Genomic DNA, 17,832 nt, shown 5'->3' with positions numbered 1-17,832 from the left:
TGGTATGATTTGCGAATGGATTCTGCAATCGTTTATGTCCTGTAACTTCTCCTCTGAAGTAGGCCAACTTCATTAACCATTTCCATCATGTAATAGTTCAACAAGCGCGTTAGTACATGAAGAAACGGGTTGTTTGGTGAATTTAAAGAATCTTTCGTTATTACTTGAGTCTAATTCGAGCAAATTAATATTAATTAGAAATAGATATTAAATATTAGTATATTGTACCTATTACAGCTAGCTAATTTATAAATATATTGTTATAATAATTTTACCGGAATCACTCTGCAGTAATTCTTCTGCAGTTTTTGTAGTACTAGAAGTAATATCTTGGAATACCTACTGGATGGAGTCCTAAGGCTTTTTTTACATCATGTTTTCAATTATAGACAAACAAATGTAAAGCCCCTTTACTTTTTGCTCCATTTAAATGCTTACTCATGTCAAACCAGACATAATTTGTTGCAACAGAAATTTCTAAGAAACCCAAACAATATAAAACTCTTTGGTTTGCTCTTTATAAAACATTGTTATTTAGTAAAAATGATTTTCCAGGCGTATCTACTTCTAAAGTTTCAATTATAACGTACCTAACGCCCTTCTACATCAGTCGTCAGGGTTTTTTTTAAAGATTTTTCTCACTGCACAAACATATTCCCACTCTTTAAATTGCTCACTCGGACCAAACTTACTTACTGTTATCAGTGTTATCACTTACCTGTTGAACTGTGCCGGCTATACTACTGTCTACTGTATACTGTATCTAATATCTACATTTTTTACTTTCATAAGACTGCACATACTCGGAAACGATATGTAAAAACATATTAATCTGGACTCAGGCCATAATATACTAAATAAATAATAATTTTGAAATATTGTTTGTAAATATATGTATTATGTAATAATACTTACTAAGTAATATGTACTTATAATAAGTAATTTGTAATAATAATTGTTAATAAAAACAAAAACAATCAATTGACTAGGTAACTTCTTTTTAATTTTAAAACTTTTTTTTTATCAATCCACTAAATGTATTAGGCTTGATATCTACTTCAGTATCACTCTCAGAAGTTACTGGATCTGCAATATGCCCTTAAAATAGTTCTGCGACTTTCCTCTTGGTCTATTAGTGTTCCTTCTTTCCTTCATTTTCACAAACTGCTTTTCTTACATCCCAATCAACTAATACTGGCATATTTTAGTGAATATAAAAACAATAGTGTTCTGTTGAGACTAGCATTCTTGCTCTTTCAGGCGTTTTAAGTTTGTTACTAGCACTTATTAACCTTTCCACATCTGCAGATGATGGGTTTGCTGCCATTATTCTTACTAATGCAATATTCATTAGAAGTACATAACAGTTTAAGTAAATCAGATAGTTTCATGTTTCTATACTTCATAATATTCTCAGACATTAAAAGCTCTTGGTATTCTTGATTGAAGACCCGTAAGTCTAAACCATAGCATAATATTTTATGAACTTATTCAATGTTTGATTGTTCCGATAGTTTAACAAATGGTTTTAAAATATTAATAGTGTTAATATCTTGAATAAATCGTTGAGATAAAAATTCTATTAGATTTTCTCTAATTTCATTAATAATTGCCTGTCTGTCTTGTTTTTCAGTCACATATTTATTATGTTAAGTGCGCCGTTCAGTTGTATGAAGTTTAATACATTTTAAGTATAGTTGTTCTTCTCTATTTTCTATTTGTAGTGCTAAATTATATAACAAACCGCCTAATAGATTTTGAGTTTTTAATAAATCTATTTGTTCTAGAAAATTTTTAGTAAATTTATTCATATTAATTATTATAAGACTATCTGACTGTAAATTGTTTTGGTTATTTGAAAAAAAACAAATTTGCTGTAAATGCAATTATATATTATATATTATCATAATTGGTCAAACAATTTTTAAATCCTATGGATGACTTTTCTGTTGATTTCAAAAAATATAAAACGAATACATTCCAAGATATCAAAATTGAATTCAAAAGATCATAAGTGAACTCGTTCCACCTTGCTTCAAACAATTAAGGTAATCTCATTAGCCTTAATTCTTTTTCTTCGGCAATACTTTAAAGTTCACGTATTTTATGAATTTCTAGCATAAAATAATTTACGAATTTTCATGATTTTTAGTATTTTTACGTATGTTGTCAAAATTCAAAATTTTAATGCTTGTAAATAAAAATTGTGACTATATTTTTATTTTATTTTTCACTTGCTATTGTAAAAATATGTTAGGAGCCTTATATTAAATTTTCAAGCTTTTCTACCCAACACACGGAAAAAAATATAAACTAAATATTTTTAGTTGGGAAAAATATAGTTGAAGTAACTAAATTTTAGTTAGATTTACTATAAGATACCTAAATGGTTTAGTCAATAGAACCAGAATAATAAAGTTAAACAATCAATTTGTTCAACTGATCAATTTAGTTGAAGCAACTACAATTACATGGTTGCTTAAAATCTTCACTGTATCGTTTAGTTGTCTCCACTCAACGTTTAGCTATAAATTGGTATATTCTTAAATTTGCTATATTTAAATCAAGAATATTAGTATTTTTAATTTGTTTGGGTTTTTCTTCTTTTTTCGTTGTTTACTTATATATCAACCGACGCTGTAATCTCGTTCCCGGTTCCCTGCACGTCCTGCAGCCTGCAGTCCACACTCCGCAAGCGCGACAGTCAGTTTAGTCAAAAGTCAATGACAACCATTTACCATTTTAAAATATTTTGTCAATTTGTCATTTGCCTTCATAGTTATTCGTTATATTGCGTCGCTGCATAAAATATACTAGCATTTTTAATATACTATACGTTTATAGTGTTGTACTGTTGTACTGTTGTCTTGATTTTTTAGTCAGACAGTCAGTTAACCTATTGTTGCTTCAGTTGCTTGTGAAATTATTTTAATGGACGTCTTCACGAAAAATATTTTGTCCGAATGGGGTTTTGAATATATGATCGAACAATTTAAAGGTAAGTTAATACTTTTTATATTTATCTCCTTATTATTTATAAAATAACATAGTTAGGGTGCTCATAGTATTCGTATAATATGGAATATATTATTTGTGATTATGACTATTATAATATGACTATTGTAGCGTATTATAAAATCTGTGGTTGTAGCCTGTAGGTAAATATTTAATATATTAATTCAATATATTATTATCTTGTTATGTAGATACTTAGGTATCATTGATTAATAATTTAATAACCTTATTAAAAACATTAAAAATACACTTAGTGTTTGTATTTGTACTCTGATTTGTGGTCTAAGGCCTTAGGTACTATAACCTATGAAAAACTAAAAATTAAATTACATGTGTTTCTTTAAGTATCCAGAGTATCCTTTTGATATAATATTAGGTACCTACCTACTATACATCTGTACAATACTGGACCAAATATTTAATAATGCATTACAATTTATATTTAATAGTTTTAAATACCTATCTATATATTATTTCAGAAGAAGAAATTGGGCGTGAGCAATTTCTGACATTAACAGAGTCTATGATTAGAGAGCTTATACCAAAGATGGGTAGACGATCTTCTTTTTATAGTAAATTTGTTAATTTTATAGAGAATCAAGTGAGTAAAACAATACTTAGACTTAGTACAAATAATTGAATAGGTATCTATTTGTATTTTGTGGGTACACATAGTGGCGTGCCCAGGAATTTTCAAGACTGTCTATACCCCCCTTGATTCTTTTAACGAACAACACTCCTTATTTCATAAGCTATTAATGTTTTAAAAATATTTTGAAATTTTTTTATAGTTATCTTATATAATCACAACATAGGTTTTGAATTCCATAATGTAGAACAGAATATTATTCGGAGTATTATGGTGCATACAAATTAAATTAGGTGTAGGTACTGCATTTATACATTTTAGACTTAGAGGAACCCCACAAAATGTTTTTACATTACTTGGCTCATCAAAACTTGAAATGCTTACAAGTAATTAGTAATAAACTACTCGTCTTAATTGTGTTTTATGTTACATTTATTTTGCATCCCTACAGAAAATTAACAAAGATGTACACGGTCAAAATATTTCTATCAATCCTGGAACATCATGTATTTAAATTTTTTAATAATTAGCAAAAAATAATCTCCTTAGGTACCTTTAAACAATTTAATTATATGTTCATAATATTAGATTCAGAAGACATAACTACAGATAATTTAGGTTGTATTGATATTCAGAGTTTACCATTTGAAATGGATGATAACGCTTCAGGTTTAATAACACCATCTTTAATAATGTATGGATGTAATACATTGATTGATGGTAAGTGCCAACTAGTGTTAAATAATTTTTTTTATAAATTTCAAATTCAATAAATATTGACCACTAAATTGAAGTTACCATTAATATCCACAAAATAATTTTAGAAAGTATTCCTGCCTCAACTCAATTGACAAAAATGATACCAGTTGTTGATCCCGAAAAGGTATAAATATTTTGTAAACCTTTGTATTCTGATAAAAGTAAAAGAACTGAGTCTAAAACTTTTTCTAGGGAAACATTGTAAAGGAAATTCTGAATAAATGCCGAGATGGTTTGATGATTTTAAAATTTTACACAACAAATGGCATTTTAAATAGTGTTACCAGAAATACATTAACATCTATATTAATCAAACATGAATTACAAACTGAACCAAATCACCAAATTAATAAATCAAAATTTTTACTGTTAGCTGAAGGTAAATAATAAAAAATAGTTTTTATTTAAAAATTATTTTAATTCTAAAACTATACATCCCATGTTTAGGCATAGAAATGATTTTCCCTACTGAATCTAAGGACACATATTACACACCATATTGCAGAACTGGACAAATCCAAATTCCAACTAGAGGGAAATTGTACGATAAATATTGTAATCTAAAAAAAGAAATAAAGAAAATTGGAGCTCCTGCCACTATAGCATGTGTTAATGATGATGAAAATAATGCAATCGATGATGCCGGTACTTACCACTAGTTTTTATATTAATTCTTTTAATGTGATTTACAATCATCCTGAACACATTTTGTACAAATATTGGAAAGAAACCTCTAAATTTAGAAATAAGAAAGGATTTTTAGAAACACATAGTTATCCCGCTTTAAAAAACCTGCAGGCTACCTTTTGGTAAATAAGTTGTAATATTTCACCTTTAATAATTTGCATGATAATTTGTAAATCTAAATAAAATAATTAATTGCTCCGAATAAACAGGCTCAAACACTTTTATAACATAATAGTGTTACTAATTAATAAATTTTTAGTGTTTTCTTGAATTTATATATTTTATTTTCTATATAGATTGAAATTGATTTTGAAGAACTATATCCAGCAGATAAGAAATTATTGTTATTTACTAAGTTTGATGGTTTTATAGTCAAATTAATAAAATATATTGAAATACACAAAATCAAATTTGGCGTGCAAGAGACTTTGGTACTACAAGAACTTAGAGCTCCTTCAAATTCTGGTAAACTATTTAACATAATGTTATAATATTTATATTATACCTCATAAATATAATAAGTTATAATATTTTTAATATCTACCTAGGTAATGATACCATTGCAGCCTTGAGACTGATACCATTTTTATTTCAACCAATTACATTAAAATTGGATAAAAAAAGAAAACATTGTAGTACACCTTCGACTTGGCGTCCATCTAAAGTGGAGCAAGCTTCAGCTTTCATAAAATTTATTGCTGTAAGTTTCATAAATAATTATTTAAATTTTTTTCAAAATAAAAATATTATTGAATCCTTCATAGTATTTTAATACAAGTATACACATGTGACATTTTCATGTACCTACTGCTTAAACCAAAAATAACTAAAATTACTATATTTTTTTTTACTTATTATAGGATGCAAATGAATTAAAGACAAGCCACACACAAAAGGTAGACAAATCAATTCAATTTGGAACTACCTTACAGCCGTATGTTATTATTGTTGGACATAGTGTAGATGCATATCAAGAAGACCATTCCAATCCTACACCTATTGAATCATACACGGTCATAAATAACACTTATTACAAATTAGAGACTCCTCTAAAAGCTTTAGACATCTGCTTTAAATCGTATTATTCTTTAAACTTACAATATCCGATCGAAGTACAACATATATGGAGTTTTATCCAACAGTATTTTTTTGAAATTTTTGACAATAATGATAAAAAATTCCCTTCAGTTACAACTTTAATTAATGACTTAAATCATTTTTAAATAATTCATTGTGTAACAAATGTTTAGTAAATTAATTTAAAGAAAAAGTGTTTTCTTAATATTTCAGTTATAAATTTTTTTTATTTATATGTTATTTGCTTATCAAAATATACAACATTACAGACCTAACTGTATGTTTTGTTTTTTTCTAAAGGCTAATAAATTAACTCCTACTATAATTCACTATAATGGTTTCTTGTTTTTTATGTAAAAAATCTTTCAAATGTAATAACCATCTTTTTGTTCATTTAAATATTTTTCACAGAATAGAGTCAATATCTGAATTTAAGTGTAATGAACAATTTTGTTTTCGTAGTTTTAGTAATTTACGCTCATATAAAAATCACATGAACCAACATGAAAATAATAGTCAAAGTCAAACTTTTGATATAGACCCTGGCTTAGACACAATTGTAAATTTACCTACTGCTGTTCATACTGAAACTCAATATGATCACATACCTAATAGCTCTAACATTACAACTTCTGTACCTTTAATAGGAATAGAAGAGTTTAAACACATTTTAAAAACAAATACACTTTTACTAGCAGCTAAGTGGTATAGTAACAAAGTAATTCCCAGGAAAGAAATTCAAGTTTTGTTTGATGATGTTGAATATTTTAATAATTCATTTTTACATGTCTTAAAAAATAAAGTTATAAATAGTTTAAAGACAAATAGTAGTTCAGATCAAATAAAAGAAATATCTGCTATGTTTGATGTACTTTTAAGTCCATTCGTTGATATAAAAACAGAATATCTACGTTTCAAAGCTTTTGAAGAAGTAGGCGTTTTGGTTAAACCTGACATGGCAGGTGTAGGACAAAGATTAAATGACAGGCTTGTACTTGGCCGTGTGATCTTTGAACCAAAATCAATTGAAATGTCTGATATACCTCTTAAACATGTATTAAAACTTATTTTAGAAAATTCAAATTTATTTATTACTATAGTAAATTATATGAAAGACTTAGAAAACAAATCAGATAATTGTATTAGTAGTTTTACACAATCTCCAATTTGGCTCTCTAAACTAAAAAAAAATCCAAATAAAATTGTTTTGCCTATTTTTTTATTTTTTGATGACTTTGAAATTACAAATCCTCTTGGTAGTCATTCTGGAAGTCAAAAACTTGGGGCTTTATATATTTCATTGCCTTGTTTGCCTCCTGAATTATCTTCCTCAATAAACAACATATTTTTAGCAGGGTTATTTAAAACATTTGATAGGACAGAATTTGGAAACCATGCAATATTCAAACACATCATTAATCAATTAAACTTTTTAGAAAATATCGGTATTTTAATAAACATAAAAGGTATTTTATATCGTGTTTTCTTTTCCCTTGGTCTAATATTGGGAGATAATTTAGGTTTACATTCTGTTTTAGGTTTTACAGAGAGTTTTGTTGCCCATTATCCTTGTCGGTTTAGTAAATTGTCTAAAGCTGAATGTCATAGTCAAATTGATCAATTAGATGATAAACTTCGAAACATTGACACATATAATTCTGATATAGAAATTAATAATGTGAGTTTAACTGGAATAAAACAAGCATGTGTATTTAATGAAATTAGTTCTTTTCACGTAACCGAAAATTATGCAGTAGATATTATGCACGATTTACTTGAAGGGGTATGCAAATATGATATTGGACTTATGTTAAATAAAATGATTTTTAGCTTTAAGTATTTTACTTTAAACACTTTAAATGATAGAATTGAGTCATTTAACTATGGTACAATAGACATACGAAATAGGCCGCCTCTTATTTCTGTTGATTCCTTAAGACCCACCGGTACTTTAAAAATGTCTGCTAGTGAAATGTATTGTTTTGTAAGGTATTTAAGTCTGATAGTTGGTGATTTAGTACCAGAAGATTTGAAAATGTGGCAAGTGTATACTATTCTTAGACAAATTGTAGACATTGTTTTCAGTAAAACTATTAAGTTTAATGATATTAATTTATTAAAAGTTTTAATATCTGAACATCATGAACTTTATATGCAAGTATTTAACACCCATTTAAAGCCAAAACATCACCATATGATACACTATCCAATGATTATACAAAAATGTGGCCCGTTATCTATGATGTGGTCTATGAGATTTGAGGCTAAACATAAACAATTTAAAGATGCTGCAAATTCAACTTCGTCTAGGAAAAATGTACTTTATACGTTAGCACTGAAACATCAATTGCATTTATCTTACAGATTTCTTATATCTAAAGATATTAATTGCAGTGGTTTAGAAATAGGGCGTATTTTAAATTTATCAATTTCAAAAAGAGAAAGCTATGACACAAATAATATGTATTTTGCAACTACAAAATTAAATTTTTTAAATGATAATTTAATTTTGGTTTCATGGATTAAGTTGAAAAATCAAACATATAATTGTAATAATATGACTATTGTGTTAAGTATGAACGATGGTGACAATAATCTTCCAAAATTTGGATTAATACAATCATTAGTAATATTAAATGATAGTAAACCATTTGTTATTTGTAAACTTTTTACTACTAATTATTTTGATGATCATTATCAAGCTTTTAATGTGACATTAAGTAATCAGTTATTTTGTAATTCACTTGAAAATCTGGCTAGTATAAATCCTACAGTGTGTTGTAAGTCCCCCAATGGTTTGTGTCATATACCCATAAAATATTAGGTTTAATGTTAGTATATTTTTTGTTTTGTTTTGTTTATATTTAACATTATATTCTTGCTATGATTTGATGTTTTTTGCTATGGTTACTATTATTTATGTAATATTTTATGTTATCCTTTACTTTTTATATATAAATATAATATTTAATATTATGTATTTTAAACTTTTAATATTATATAAACCTATTAATAATTAATTAAAATTATTTTAATAAACATAATGTCTACCTAACCTTGTTTTCTTGCATTCTCAATAATTATAAAGGAGGGGGAGGGTTAACCTTATGACCCCCCCCCCTTTGAGTACGCCCATGATACTTTATAATTTCAAGTGATGAGGGGTAAGTAATAAATGGGCACAATATTAAAAAAAAAAATGTTGGGGGGAGGGGATAAATAAGTTTAACCGGCTACCGACTAAAATGGATAGTTGATCCAACTAAACTTTATAGTTGTGAAAACTTTAAAGAAAAATATACTAAACATTTTGTACAGTTAAACCGACTAAAATAGATAGTTAATCCAACTAAACTATATAGTTGTGAAAACTTCAAAAAAATATACCAAACATTTTGTACAGGTAAACCAACTAATATATTTATTTGAAACAGCTAACATAATAGTTGATGTAATTAGACAGTATAGTTTAATCAACTAAACGGTTTAACTAAATACATTTAGTAACTACAACTAATTGTCCAGTTATGCCATATATAACTGTCATTTTTGGTTGTAGTAATTGTAAATTTAGTTATACCAACCAATTTTTTTTTTCCGTGCAAAAAGGCTGACAAATCATCTCAGATCAGAATTGTTTTTCGTATACAATGATCCTATCATTGGATTTAAATTTAACACTACTGTGTATAATATAATGATCCACAAGGCACCTAATGTACTGCATAGCCACTATACCACCCTTTTTAACTTCGCAGGTAATTAATTTAAAGTTTAAACCATATTGTTAATATGTATATTTATGTAGTACATAAATATAACATTTAAATTTCACGTTTTTCTACTAAAAACGTTTATAATTTATTGACTAAAAAAATATATATATAAATTTACCATAAGAAAATGAATATTGTTTTAAGTCATTATAATTATAAGGTATAGCAGAAATTGTCAGTTTTTGTTTATTAACATTCATAAACGACTCCAAAGAAAAGTGTTCCTGACAAAGATATCTACAATAAAGTTGATCATCACGTGATAATAACTTTACATTTCCTAAAAAATAATAAAGTTTTTAAACGTACATTTTGAATTTTTATTAAATTTTATAAATGGGTCTAACAGAAACTAAAATTTTGCAACAAATATTTCAAAAATATTCAATAAATATAAATAAATAAATCTATAAGTTAATTAATTCAGTTTTTAATTATATATAGGTATACCTGAATTTATTTTCCACATTTCTTACCTGTCTTTATCTTTAGGAAAGATTCTTTTTCTAATCCACTACGGAGAAGTATGAAGTGGTATAGAAAAGTTCTTATTGACTTATTATTAAATGTTGGTGTAGTTAATGCTGCATATTTGTTTAACATGACTACTAAAAGTACCATGAGCATTACATATTTCCGATCTGCATTAGTTTAAAGCTTAATCAAAGACTGTGTAACGTCACAGCATTTTTTTTGCACTGATATGATTATTACAACAAACATACCTGTACTCATAGTTTCACTAATGAGCATACCTTATTTATATATTATTATGACTATCGCGCGCTAATGCAGAAATGACCGCAGTATTATGTAATAATTATCCCCTGGCCCCCCACAAACCCGCAGTGTACGGTGTCCACACGTCGCCACACACGGCCGTCGTTGCTGTCGGCGCTTTCGTCGCGTCCGGCGGCACCGCACCGGCGGAACGATGCTGAAATCTCCCCAAATATGATGTATTCCCACAATATGACGACACTGACCTACCCCACCAACATCGAAAAGCTCCGCCGCCGGCACCAGGTCACCGCCGTCGCCGGGTCTCCGACAAAACAAAATCATTTTCTTTTTTTTCTTCTTCAACTACGCTGTACCTGGCCGGTATTCTTTTTCGACCGACGTCTCTACACCCGTCCCGACTGACGTCTCTACACCCGTTCCAACGACGACGGCACACAGACCACGCGGTAAACAATTTTTGGCACACCAATCAACTCGGTGAAACATATGCCGATTTCTATCATCATTTTCCACACCTGCAACATACCACGATGATGGGCTAAAACCACCCACGAGGGCCCGGGCGGCGGCCACAACTGCTCCAGCCACAACAACCATGCATAAAGTGACCATATATTTTTTTAATCAAAACGGGACAAAAAAAAAAAAAATCATAATTATTTGTTACAAATAAATATTTTTAATTTAATAATATTATTAGCAAATTTCTGTGGTACTTACAATGTTTTTAAAGCACAAAAAAATTAAATTAACTTATTACACTTCCTAGGTAATTTTATTATTATTAACAAAATGTTTTCGTGTAATAATTACAAAATTAAATACTTGTATATTTTTCGTTTGAACAAATTTGTTGTAGTAAATCTGGCGATGACTTCAGGAACGAGTAAAATTCTGTACAAGACATTTTAAAGTTAACTTTATTAAATTTAAAATAGGTACCACACAATATAATTATAAGCAAGAGCATCTAAAACAGTTGACGGTTACTATAATACTAATACTACTAATACTGTAACAGTGTAACAGTAACAATAAGGTCAATACTCATAGAAAATATTTTGGGAATTTTGTTTTAGTGCTGATATCACAGCGATTATATAATACATTAGATTAATTCGTGTTAATACGTCGCGACAGTAATTATTTTTATATTTTACCGTTGTCTCGTTATCTTATCTAGATGCCATTCACGGTCAATAACGTCAAACACACACCACACACGCACACATAAGAAATAAGATATAATAAAAACGATATTTCGTCAACGAACATTTATTTTCATTATTTTTTTTGTCTACTTTTTGAAAACGGGACATTTTAGTGTCCCCAAGATTTCCCAGGGGACAACGGGACACAGATTTAAAAAACGGGACTGTCCCGTTCAAAACGGGACGTATGGTCACCTTAACCATGCAGCCACGTCAAAAGTCGTAATATGTTTTTATTCCCCCTGTCCCCCCCTTTACCAGCACGTAGGCCATAGGTTATGCGAAATTCATGTTCGTATAACCTGTGCGCCAGGGAAGCGTCGCAAGACGCGGGTCCCTAACAAAATCTAATTCCCCCTACTTTCGGCTTTAACAAGCCCGGCACGTTTTCCCGGTAACCCTGCGAGGACACGCCATGAGTGATATGGTGTGTTGCCTCCCGTGGGCCGGGAAAGCATGCGACAAACAAATAATTATATTCTGTAATTGCTATGTGCCACCTTAAATTATTATATTCTGTATTATGATGAACATTTTGTTATATTATAATAATGTCAAGTATTAACCACATGTTATGCCAACCTATTATATTGTCTTAATAACCAAAATCATTATTCTTATTATTCTTTAATATTTTCTTTTTCTCCCCTTAAATAAATAAATCCTCGGCATTCATTTGCCGTTGCGTGTAGAAAGCCTATGAGCTCCATCGACTTGGCCCTCGGGTCATCACGCGGTGCGGCTCATAGGTCACGGCAAGAGTGTTCCCCTTTTGTCGTGGGTGTTTTACGGAGCACTAAAAAGCTCCGGATTCTCACAACTGTAATCCCAAAATCTCCATCTGCTGAAAAACATAAACTACAAAAGTGTAAACGTAGTAGATGTTGTGTATGCTACAAAAAAATTAAAGAAGAAAAGGGGAGAAAATATGTACAAGTATATTGTACTAAAGTGTCCACAAAATGCACTGTATGACAAAGTTTTATGCCAAAGATGTTTTTTTGATAAACACCTGACGCGGTCCCGCGTAATAGTCGTTTGAATTCAAACGGCCTTTGCGCGGAAACCCGCGCCGTCTATTCTCTCTGTCAACCGCCAATCGACGACGGCCGACACCGACACGCGATAAGCGCGCCTGGAAATGTCGACCGCCGGTACCGCAAACTGGCTTGTAGCAAGTCAGTTCCACGGCCGCGTTTGAGTGACACCCACTCGAACTACCACTGTCCTCACCCGTACCGTCACCACACACAAGTGTTGTTTTTTAATTTTCTCTCTATCCACTTGTACTCAGTCGCTTACTTTTTGTAGTCGTTTTGTTATTTTTCTTTTCTGACTTGCAAATAAATAATCAACCTTCGCACTTACGCGACTCAAAAACAGTGTTTTTTTTTTGTGCACACTTCTCCTCTTTCACAGTTGCGGTATCCGTCCAGGACCATATTATACTTAATTTAAAATAAAAGACTGTATTATTATTATTATGCTAAAAATATGTTATTAGCCATTTATAAAAATTATTTTGTTTTGTTTTTGTTATAAAGGTAGTTATAAAAATGTATTTTATTTTGTTTTTACTATAAAAAATGAGACATGAGTTACTGTTATTATTATAATTTAAAAAAATTCTATTATCCAGTTATAGAAATTATTTTATTTTATTTTTATTGTACAGATTATTTTGTTTTGTTTTTTCACTATAAAAATTAAACATACGTTACTTTTCTTATTATAATTAAAAAAAAATGTTATTATTCAGTTATAAAAAATATTTTTATTTGTTTTTATTAGAGAGCCAATTATAAAGATTATTTTATTTTGTTTTTATTTTAAAAATAGTTAAATATTAATGTAACTTACCAAGTTAATATTATCATTATTACAATATAACATTTAAAAAAATGAGATCCAATATTGGATCTCATTTTACAGATATTTACAAAAAAGTATTTAAAATCAATCTCCAGTGCCACAAGTCAAAAATTGGGTCTCACCCAAAAATAACAATATCATCCAAAGAAACTTTTAATTTAAACCTGCTTAACATCAGTACGAAGTTTTAGAAATTTTTAATGAAATTAAGTACCTTGGCAATTTTGGCAATTTCATATGAAATATCATGGCATTTTAAAGAAATCTAATGAGACCCATATTTGGGTTTCGTGGCAGTCAAGTTGTTAACTGTTATCAGTTGTGTATTTTTTGACAACATTGCACGAGATATTACTGCGACACTGTTGAAACATGCACTACATTGAAATTAAAAACACGTGCAGTAGCTGTTCAGTCTCGACATCAACTCGCACTTGTGTGACCGGATGAGGCGAGCCGAGCTACTGTCATGCAAGTAAACTAGTACATTAGCTGTCTACTGTCAGGTCAGCAACTCGTATTGTGTAACCAGGCTTTAAAGCTGGTTACACACTAGGCGAATAATTCGCGCGCGGACGCGATTTATATCCGCCTACAACTCGAAGCTTACGCCGTGTCCTACGTAAATACGGCAAATCCGATAATCGCAATACGATGCGACCGATCGGATACGATTTCGTCATTCGATATTGCGGCGATCGGACACGTGGCAAACGTGAGATCGCATTAACGGACAATAGTCGTGCGACGGTTTTGTAGGTAGAAGGAACATTGTACATGCTAATATTCGTTTAAAAACATTAATCATGCCTTTAACCACACTACAAAACAAAATGCTTCTGACTGAAAATTCGGTACTTAAGTATTTATTATATAAAAGGTAAGTTATAAATTTAATTAAATAATGGTAAATTATTAATAATTATAAGTGAATTTATAAATATGTAGGTACAAAAAAATTAAAAAATCGTATCTTACCAGAGCTATCATTTTAAAAGACCGAATGATTTTTGGTGAGTTTTACCATTTATATAACCAAGTACGTTGTGATGACGCCTTATTTCGATCGTATACAAGGATGTCAGTTGCAACATTTGACTATATAGTTGAAATAATACGACCAGAATTTGATCTAAAGTCAACAAATTTTCAAGATCCCATACCAGTTGAAGAAAGATTGGTTGTAACAATTAGGTAAGCATTTTTAATCAATGAAATTAATTTATTATATTGGTAGTAATTTATACAAACACACATAAACACAAATATATATTTATGTACCTAATAAACAAACATCTTTCAACAAAATAAAAAACCTTTCTTTTAAATAACTAATTAAAAACATTATTTTTTAATGTAAATAAGTTTTTAAATCTTTAAAATGTATTATGTTTCTACTTGTATTACAATATTGTTAAATACATTTTTTTTTAAAGCAGACACCCTTAACTTACTGCAAAATAAGTAGTAAAAAAAATGATTAAATATTTTTCAACAACAAAATAAAAAACCTTTCTTTTAAATAACTAATTTAAAACAATATTTTAAATGTAAGTACATTTTTAAATCTTTAAAGTGTATTTTGCACCTACTTGTATACAGTAAGTTGTTTAATAAACTTAGGGCAAGTAAGATAATGCGACATTTAATGATGATTCTTGATTTTGCGACAACTCATTTATTAAAATATTTTGGAATTGATTTCTCACTCGAAGCTTTTGGATGGAATCCATTTTTTTGAAATATGGTAAAAGAGATTGGAAAAAAAGCATATCTTCATCAATTTCTGGAGCAGTTACATTGGTAGACTGTTGCAACAATGCGACTTTTTGACTTTCAATTTTTAATAAATTTTCCAAATACTTATCATCGTCTACTTTTGGTTTCTTTCTTTTTCGAGATAGTAAATGCTCTGAATCACTAGACTGGTTTGTTACTGGTGTTGATGGTGTACTTGTTTCATGTGTGTGTATAAATTGAGTACTTTGACTAATCTCTGTTTCAATTTCTGGTGTTGATACATAATTATTTACAATATCTATCGTATAAGGATTTGATACTCCCGTATCTGTAATATAAGAGTCATCATTATTTATCTGATCAATAATATGATTATCTTCATAATTTTCTGCGTTTTCTGTATCTTCCTCATCCGTAATATTTCCATCAGAAACCCTTGGAGTTGTGGTATCTTTTAAAAAAAGCAACAAATTATAATAAGACCATTTCCCAGTATATATTTCAGCTCCTTCTTGTGGATCTCCTGAGCGGCATTTCTTAACTTTTTTTTTCTCTCTTAAGAAAGTGTCTCGTAAATTTCTCCACTTTTTTTTTGCCTCTTCCTCTATAAAAATAAATTAACTAAAATATAACAATAGCTCTAACTTCAAATGTTATATATGTATAACAAAAAATTGCTCAAAGAACAATTAATTGGGAACCTAATTTACTACATGTTCGTGTATTTTTAACGAAATAAAATATTTTCGATTTTGTGTGAAGAAAATCAAAAACAAATTTCAAATATCAAATTGTCTATTTTTTTTATTAAAATTGTTTATTATTTGTAGGTACTTGGCGACTGGACTAGCATTTAGACAACTAGCAATGGCATTTAGAATATCTAAGACTGCAGTGTCTAATATAGTGATCGAGGTGTGTATAGCTTTATGGAATTCATTAAAAAACAAGCATATGTCTACTCCTACAGTAGATGATTTTAAAAATATTGCAAACGAATTTTATAAGAAATGGAATTTTCCAAATTGTGTTGGAAGTTTAGACGGAAAACATATCCGTATGAAATGTCCGAAAAACTCCGGGAGCATGTTTTTCAACTATAAACAATACTACTCTATTGTTTTAATGGCAGTAGCTGATGCCAACTATAGATTTGTTATGATAGATGTTGGTTCGTATGGTAAAGATAGCGACGGCAGCGTCCTGTGTAATACACAGTTTTATCAACGTCTGGAAAATGGTACATTAAAACTGCCAAAACTGAGTAACTTGCCTAATTCAAATCTTAAAGCACCGTATGTATTTGTTGGTGACGAAGCTTTCCCGTTACGCAATTATATAATGAGACCCTTCCCTAGACAACAATTAGCATCAGCTAATGATAAAAAACATTATAACTATCGTCTTTCTAGGACAAGAATGACTATTGAGTGCGCTTTTGGCATTGCGTCTTCTAAATTTAGAATACTTCAAAAATCAATTGAAACTAAAGTTGAGAATGCAGATCATATTGTGAAAGCTATATGTATATTACACAATGTAATAATTGATAGAGAGAACGAATCTTCGCGTCAATGTACCATCATATCGGAAAATTTTAACATTGCAAATGTACAAGAAAGTAATAAAATAATGAGACTCCGTGCCAACAGATCTAACAATCGTGCTTCCCGAACTGCTATTGATATTAGAAATATATTTGTAGAGTTTTTTAAAACTAATAATATTACTGAAACAAATATGTAAGTAAAATATATTATGTACCTAATTAATATTGTAGTAATTTTAAGTAAGTTTTTACTATATACCTACGTATATTATAATAATGTATACTTAAATAGGTAGGTAACTAAAATCAGTTTCATTTCTTTATGTTTCTAACGTAAAATTTTGAAACTGGTATTCAGTACTATTGTTTAGTTTAATCTCATTTTAATTATTTGGTATAAAATTAAAAATACAGTGTAAAATGGATACTAATTATTAAACCTATTATTATTATATTATAAACTACTTACTATCCATTTTTGTATTTTTTGCAACTTCGTCCCATTCTCTGTCGGAAATTAATCTATCCCTATACTTTTTGTTCCACTTATTCCACAACACATTTCTCTTTTGTATTTCCGATATTAATAATTCCATAATTAAATAAAATAATATAGGTAAGTAAAATAAGGCAATAAAAAAATAATGTAATAATACAATAATATTACATTATAATATATGTAATAACTAATAAGTAAACACCCAGCGTGAAAATCGCATACGAATATGCGATCAAAAACAAACTATTTTGTTTTTCAACGCACACGACTAAACGCATCCGATAAAACCGATCGTATCGGTCGTGTCGCATTGG

At 29.3% G+C, this 17,832-nt stretch overlaps 2 protein-coding genes across 2 annotated transcripts; one reads left to right on the top strand and one right to left on the bottom strand.

Moving 5' to 3' along the window:
- The first annotated feature begins 4,089 nt into the window (after positions 1 to 4,089).
- LOC107172835 (uncharacterized) lies at positions 4,090 to 6,274 on the top strand. The gene is made up of 8 exons (XM_089215173.1): positions 4,090 to 4,324; positions 4,429 to 4,487; positions 4,556 to 4,742; positions 4,811 to 5,008; positions 5,162 to 5,172; positions 5,347 to 5,515; positions 5,599 to 5,750; positions 5,911 to 6,274. Exons 1-8 carry the CDS (start codon positions 4,177 to 4,179, stop codon positions 6,271 to 6,273), a joined length of 1,287 nt encoding a protein of 428 aa, XP_089071299.1. The 5' UTR covers positions 4,090 to 4,176; the 3' UTR covers position 6,274.
- Positions 6,275 to 15,247: 8,973 nt separating this feature from the next.
- LOC149061984 (uncharacterized) lies at positions 15,248 to 17,615 on the bottom strand. Its single transcript, XM_089216128.1, has 2 exons — positions 17,489 to 17,615; positions 15,248 to 16,074 (listed from the first exon to the last, which is right to left on the bottom strand). The coding sequence occupies exons 1-2, from the start codon at positions 17,613 to 17,615 to the stop codon at positions 15,350 to 15,352; spliced, it is 852 nt and encodes a 283-aa protein (XP_089072254.1). The 3' UTR covers positions 15,248 to 15,349.
- Between the last annotated feature and the right edge of the window lie 217 nt (positions 17,616 to 17,832).

The sequence above is a fragment of the Diuraphis noxia genome, unplaced genomic scaffold (assembly GCF_037042655.1).
Source record: "Diuraphis noxia isolate RWA-SAM2 unplaced genomic scaffold, SU_Dnox_SAM2 contig0001, whole genome shotgun sequence".
Classification (NCBI taxonomy): domain Eukaryota; kingdom Metazoa; phylum Arthropoda; class Insecta; order Hemiptera; family Aphididae; genus Diuraphis; species Diuraphis noxia.
The sequence above is the reverse complement of the archived record's forward strand: the minus strand, read 5'-3'. Positions and strand labels throughout refer to the sequence as shown.